We start from the raw sequence: 7,278 nt of genomic DNA on the forward strand, positions 1-7,278 counted from the left end.
CCCCACTCCCAAAAAAAAAAAAAAAAAATTCAGCAATTCGTTTTTCTCTTACCTTGAAGTGGATTTCCTGAAAGAAGATTACCATCATGGACAACATAAGAAAGATAACCGAAGACCTTACCAACTATGGTTGGGTTTTGATTCGTGGGGGTCGATCGAACTTAAAATTAATTATCCTGCATCCTTGCCTGTAACCATATCTATAAAAAACATGACATGGAGGCTGGGCTTTCCAGCTATTTATCACATTATAGTTTATAAACGCTAAGGGTGGCTTCTTGCTGTAATTAAATGTATCATGCTTTTATTTGTTAGATTTACTATTTGTGTTTCTTTTTCCAACTCGGCGCTTTGCTTTTCTCTTACCTTGAAGTGGATTTCCTCAATGAAGATTACCATCATGCACAAACTCTCTTACCCCTTAGCCAGAGTCCAAGACCACCTAACCCCTGAAACTCCTGCATGATCGTTTCTTTTGGAGAATTTTAGAGCAATTTCCCTTGGATGCATGAGGTTCTAGCTTAAACAATGCAGTAACTTGTAGTTTGACTTTCTAGGTTTAATGGAAATTTCTTATCCTGCGCACAATTACCTTAGCACTTAACTTCTTCAGGTTGATAGCTAGATGTAGGATGTACTAAGCTTTTAGTTTGACTGTCTGATTAAACATTGCTTAACAGGCAGCCCCATTTTGATTGGAAAAAGATTTAGATTTTTGTGATTGTCTATTTGAAATTCATTTCTTAGCTGCTGTGTTTCTTCTCATAGAAATAATACTCTTTTGTTTGAACTAATTTTGTGGATTGTCATTGTAGATTAATTTATCAAATTGTTTTCCTAGTTCTATTTTTTCTTTATTCAATTTTTTAGAGTACTCTTCAAGTCAGTTGTGGATGTCGATATCAATGAGTTATCTCTGTCTCCTATTCATCATTGACTTATGACTTGCATTGGGATCCTGAGTCCTATATTGAAGTAATTAAATGTTGTACTCTTTTACAGGTTGGACACGACAATTTCCGGGACTTCTAAACAGGACAACAACGAGGGCAGCCGCCTTTTCAAGATTATGGCCAAATCTTTTTCCAAGAGGTGGCAGAATGGAGAAATCAGTAATTTCCAGTACCTGATGCATCTCAATACTCTTGCTGGCCGTGGGTACAGCGATCTCACTCAATATCCAGTTTTCCCATGGGTTCTTGCGGATTACGAGAGTGATATTCTGGATTTGACAAATCCTAGATCTTTCCGCAAGCTTAATAAACCAATGGGATGCCAAACTGTGGAGGGAGAAGAGGAGTTCAAGAAGAGGTTAGTAGTTTTCTCCCTTTTCAATGATGATCCCTTATTAATAATAATTCAAGGATGGTCATCAGGTAGGTAGGAGCTCAGGTATGGGGTCATTTAATTTGTTTCCTTTCTTGGCTAATGGATTTAGCTAGATATATTTTGAATTCTCTTTGCAATTGTGTTTTTAGCATATAATATAAAAACATACCACATTTGGTATGAAAACATCATTGTTACTTCATCTTCAAGTTTTTTAATCAATAGATCTTTATTGATCAAAACTTTCTTAAGCGACGGTAAGTCTGTATGGTTTGAAGCCCCACTGGTACTCATTGGCAGATGTCGGATAGTTACAATGCACCAATCAAACTGAAACTTGACTTTTATAATAGGGTTTTTCTATCTCAATTTTACAGTAAGAAAAGTGGAGATGAAAAACAAAATGGCTATGCGTAGATTTGAAGAGAGTTTTTCTTGTTGAGTAACCCTGTCAAGGCTTGCATTATTATTTTGCCCTAGCTCATTATCTCTCCACTCCCACAACCCCATCCCTTTTCCTTCCTCCCACCAGCATATACCCATGAAAAGAGGAGAAAAAACAATCAATCTTTCACATCTACCTCCTACCTTTCCTCTGAATAGTGTGCAGACAAGGTTGGCAAGGGGAGAAACCTTCACAAGAAAGCAAAATTGGACTGTCCCATTTATTTTGTTAATGTATGAGAGAAAAGTGAGTTCTTTTCTGAATTTTCCTTATTGTGGTATGAGTCATACTTTGGGAGAGGGTAATTGAGTAAAGACTAAGAAAAGAGACTAATGTATCTGAAAATAAATTCGGTTTTACGGGCAGGAGGTCAACGAAGGAACATTTACATATTTTGAGATGGATGATGGAGAAATATAGAGAAAAAAGAAAGGATTTACATAAGGTTTTCATTGATCTAGAAAAAGCTTATAATAGAGTGCCTAGAGAGGTAATATGGTAGGTCTTAGAAAAGTATATATTGATGTGATTGAAGATATATATATGACAGAGTAACAACTAAAGTAAGAACTAATGAATGAGAAATTAAGTCATTTCTAATAACCATCGGTTTACATCAAGAGTCAGCCTTAAGCCTTTTATCTTTTTTTTACTTTAGTTATGGACCAACTTACTATGCATATTCAGGAGGAAGTGCCATGATATATATTATTGTGCTGATGATATAGTATATAAGTTGACGAGACTAGAATAAGTATAATTTCTAAAGTAGAAGCAAGTTCTTAAAACTGAAGGTTTTAGAATTAGTAGAACAAAAACAGAATATATGAAATGCATTTTTAGTAAAACTAGAAGGAGAAAAGAGCCTATTGTACATATTGATGCAAAAAAAAAAAAAAAAAAATCTAAAAGCAATCAACATATTGATAAAAAAAAAAAAAAAAAAAAAATCTAAAAGCAATCAATTTCGCGATTTAGGATCAATCATTCGGCATGATGGTGCAGGCGCAAGACGCAATGCGGGGCGCAAAGGTCCCTTACACGTACCATGCGCAAGGCGCACAACGAGACGCGCGCCTCACTAATTGAGGCGCATAACTCAAACTAATATTTGCTAACATCATAAGACAGAAATATATAAATAACATATTAGTTACCTACATCCAAAATTATGAGAATATCAACTTAAATCATCAAATTATGCTAACTGAATTTTTAAAGTAACAAAAAAGATACAAGAAACATGTATTTAAATCATCAAATTAAGTGATTAACAATTATGAGCATATGTTTATAAATTGTCACATAAAAGACTATGAAATATAATTAACAAACATGACTGTTCATAATTTTCTAGTTAGTATTCTTAATTGATATTTGCTACTTAGCATGAAAAGATAAAGAATGAATGTAACAATTACATATTTACATGTTCATAATTTGTTAGTTAGCATGCTAAGTAGAGAAGGAAGTTACAATTAGCAAACAAGTATACTAAATTACTAATTATTGTTTTCTTTTTATAGGTTAAGCATGAAAAAATAAAAATAGATTAGCAACTAGTAAGAAAGAGTATATTACATGATATAAATATGTAATTATGTAAATTATTTTAAAAAATAGAAGAAAGAGTATGTTACATAACGCAGGTGCGAGGCGCACGCGAGACGCGAGCGAGGCGCGCGCCTCGCTGCGTGCAGCGCCCCGCCTCTCGTGCGGGGCGCATTTCCCCTAGGCAGAAGCGCCCTGCGCCCGGGGCGTGCGCCTCAATAAGAATGATGGTGTCAGTCGAATTAAATATGGATGGTTAAAATGGAGAAGTGTTTTGGGAGCATTGTGTGATCATAGAGTACATGTTAGACTTAGGAGAAAATTTATAAGACAGTTATAAGACCAACAATGCTTTATGGATCAGAATGTTGGGCAACTGAAAAATAACATATGTAAAAAGTGAGTGTAGCAGAAATGATAATGTTGAGATGGTCCTGTAGGTATACACTAAATGACTAAAAAATGAATGCATTCGTAGTAAATTGGATGTTGTTTTTATTGAGGATAAAATAAGAGAATCGATTAAGGTGGTATGACTATGGACAACGTAGAGCTCTTAGTGCACCAGTTAGGAGAAGTGATTAAATTATAGTTAATGGAGTAAAGAGATTTAGAGGTAGACCTATAAGGACTTGGTTGGAGGTAATTAAGTAGAGTAAGATTATGGTTAGCTTAATAGAGGAGATGGCCCATAATAGAATGGAATGGAAAAACTAGGATTCATGTAGTCGACCCCAAACATTTGGAATAGAGGCTTTGTTGTTATTGTTGTGCTCATTTGTACACATTAGGGAACAACTCTCTCTGACTGGTAGATTTGTATTGCTTTCTTGTGTGTATGTTTTTGTTTTCTTTGTTTGTGTTTTCATGTTGGTGTTTCTGGTGCTGGTTCTATGTCATCCTATGTGTGTTTGTGTGTTTCATGCTGGGGATTGTGTTTTTCTGTGTTTGGTTGCAGGCTTTTTTGAGGGGAGAGGGTTGAGGGGAATGGTGGTATGAAGAAATTCTTATAAGCTTTCATCTTCTTTCCCATCACGGTTAACTGTAGTGTATGTTTTCCTTTTTTTGCTCAGATATGAAAGCTGGGATGATCCAGATGTCCCAAAATTTCACTATGGTTCGCACTATTCTAGTGCTGGGATTGTTCTTTTCTATCTTTTGAGACTGCCTCCATTCAGTACTGAAAACCAAACTCTACAAGGCGGTCAGTTTGACCATGCTGATCGGCTATTCAACAGTGTTAGAGATACATGGTTAAGTGCTGCTGGTAAGGGAAACACTTCAGATGTGAAGGAATTAATACCAGAGTTCTTTTACATGCCGGAGTTTCTAGAAAATCGATTTAATCTTGACTTGGGGGTAAAGCAATCAGGAGAGCAGGTACATTACTATCAAAATCAGTCTTGCTGTTATTTCCAAATAGTACATTGATTACTATCATATACATTCACTTTGTATACTTCCAATATGTTGAACGTGCGGTATTCTTGATTCTTGTCTATTGTCCCAACTGGATGCCCTACTGACTAAAATTTGAACAGAAGGGGTCTTCTGCCATTTGAGCATGCCACAAAGTTTTCGGAGAAAGTGCCTCTTAGTGTTTTGCCACATTTCCTTTTTTTTTTCTTTTGACATTGAATTTTAAGTTCCTTTTTCTGTGAATGATAGTTCTGTGTTCTTCTGTGTTCTTCAGGTTGGTGATGTTGTTCTACCCCCATGGGCCAAGGGCAGTACCAGAGAGTTCATAAGGAAACACAGGGAAGCATTGGAATCAGATTATGTTTCTGAGAATTTGCATCACTGGATAGACCTTATCTTTGGGTACAAGCAAAGGGGAAAGGTCAGTAGTTTTGATATATAATAATAACATCCCAATATACAATCTCTATACCTTTGTATTTGTTTCCACAGGCTGCTGAAGAAGCCACCAACGTCTTCTATCATTACACATACGAAGGAAGCGTTGATATCGACTCAGTTTCTGATCCAGCCATGAAAGCCTCTATCCTTGCTCAAATCAACCATTTCGGCCAAACTCCAAAGCAACTATTTCTCAAACCCCATGTCAAACGCCGCACCGACCGGAAAACCCCACCACATCCCCTCCGCTACTCTGCCCACCTTGTTCCCCAACTTATCCGTAAGTCCACTTCATCAATATCCCAAATCGTCACGTTTCACGAAAAAATCCTTATCGCCGGATCAAACACCCTCCTAAAACCTTCAACTTATACGAAGTACATATCATGGGGATTCCCTGATAGGAGTCTTAGAATTCTAAGTTACGACCAAGATCGGCTCTTGTCGACTCATGAAAGCCTTCATGGTGGAAACCAAATCCAATGTACCGGAGTGAGCCATGACGGTAAGGTTCTTGCTACTGGAGGTGATGACGGTGTTATTTCGGTATGGCAGTTTTCAAAAGATGGGATCCGCAGTCAGAGACGGCTTCACTTAGAGCGGGCCCTCTCGGCACACACCGCCAGAATTACTTGCCTCCATGTTTGCCAACCCTACTCTTTAATTGTGACTGGATCTGAGGACTGCACGGTGATTCTGTGGGACTTAACGAATTTGGTCTTTGTAAGGCAGTTGCCTGAGTTTCCGGTGTCAGTGTCGGCCGTGCATGTTAATGAACTTACTGGCGAGATCTTGACGGCTGCTGGAGTTCTTCTAGCGGTTTGGAGCATTAATGGAGATTGCCTGGCAGTAGTAAACACATCACAACTTCCATCTGATCAGATATTATCGGTAGCAAGCACGACATTTTCAGATTGGCAGGAGATAAACTGGTATGTAACAGGTCACCAGAGTGGAGCGGTGAAGGTATGGAATAAGATGCATCATACAGAGGAAACTTTAGCGAGCGTGAGTAGTGGCCATAGGTCAACATCTTCGAATGGTGGGACCGGAGGGCTAAAATTGGGAGAAAATTTGCCAGAGTATCAGCTGGTGCTTCATAAAGTGCTCAAGTATCATAAGCATCCAGTGACTGCACTGCATCTAACAGGCGATCTGAAACATTTGCTAAGTGGAGATTCGGCTGGGCACTTGATTTCTTGGACTTTGCCAGATGAGAGCTTCAGGTGACAGTGATTTATAAGTATTTGATTTATCGATTACTGATATTTTCGGTATATATCTGGGTGCTTGCCGAGAGTTCCTAGTTGCCAACACGCACGGGCTGGCCTAGAATGACTTGGTTAAAGAAAGGCACGAGCAGTCGGAGATTGGATACATGAATTATTGAAATTGATGAAGGTGGGGAGAAGAGGTTTTGGTGAGTTTGTTGTACTTTGTTCATGGTTTACCTGTTTTTGTTGTAAATAGGTGGTGACCAAATTGAACTATAATTGTATACCATGATTTATAGAATGTAAAAGGAATCGAAAATTAGAGGGTGAGGGATTTTGGAACTCTCCCTTTTCTTTGTTTTCCCCCTCCCTTTCTTGTGGTGAGTTGTGAAAGATGACGGTGTATCCCTTTAGTTTTGGATGTTTCTCCGTTTAATTCTTTTGTATGGGTGATTATTTGCACCCCTTTTTAATTATGGTTTATTTCTGTCACGCCCTCAACTGAGTTTGCAATTGGGTCAATTTTGAATGCAATTATCAGTTTATTTTCCCCAAGACTTCATGATTTTGTGATTGCAAATTTTTCTTGTGCGTGTTTCTGTAAGATTTGTATGAGGACGTCCAGCTTTCATGCTTTCATTTTGTAGTATCTAATGCCAGTGCAAGTATCAGTACTAGCCATTTTCTCTAAAATGTAAGAAGAGGTCCGGTCATCTGTGTGGTTTCAGGATTATATAGATCTATGATGCAATGTCAAACCCCTTTCTGCTGCCAATCCAAACTTTCAAACGTAACATGTTGTTGATTATAAGATCAGCCTTCTTCTATTTATAAATAGCGAGTGTTGCCAGCATTGAGATCAAACTGCCACTTAGTTGG

At 37.8% G+C, this 7,278-nt stretch overlaps 1 protein-coding gene across 1 annotated transcript in view; it reads left to right on the plus strand.

Annotated features, from left to right (window-relative positions):
- LOC109822128 (protein SPIRRIG) overlaps positions 1-6,895 on the plus strand; it is a 28,294-nt gene extending 21,399 nt beyond the window's left edge. Inside the window, 4 exon segments of the mRNA XM_020388291.1 lie at positions 1,003-1,311; positions 4,399-4,705; positions 5,019-5,165; positions 5,237-6,895. Of these exon segments, the coding sequence (XP_020243880.1) occupies positions 1,003-1,311; positions 4,399-4,705; positions 5,019-5,165; positions 5,237-6,415 (1,942 nt within the window). The 3' untranslated portion in view covers positions 6,416-6,895.

This window comes from Asparagus officinalis, chromosome 8 (genome assembly GCF_001876935.1).
Source record: "Asparagus officinalis chromosome 8, Aspof.V1, whole genome shotgun sequence".
Taxonomy (NCBI): Eukaryota; Viridiplantae; Streptophyta; class Magnoliopsida; order Asparagales; family Asparagaceae; genus Asparagus; species Asparagus officinalis.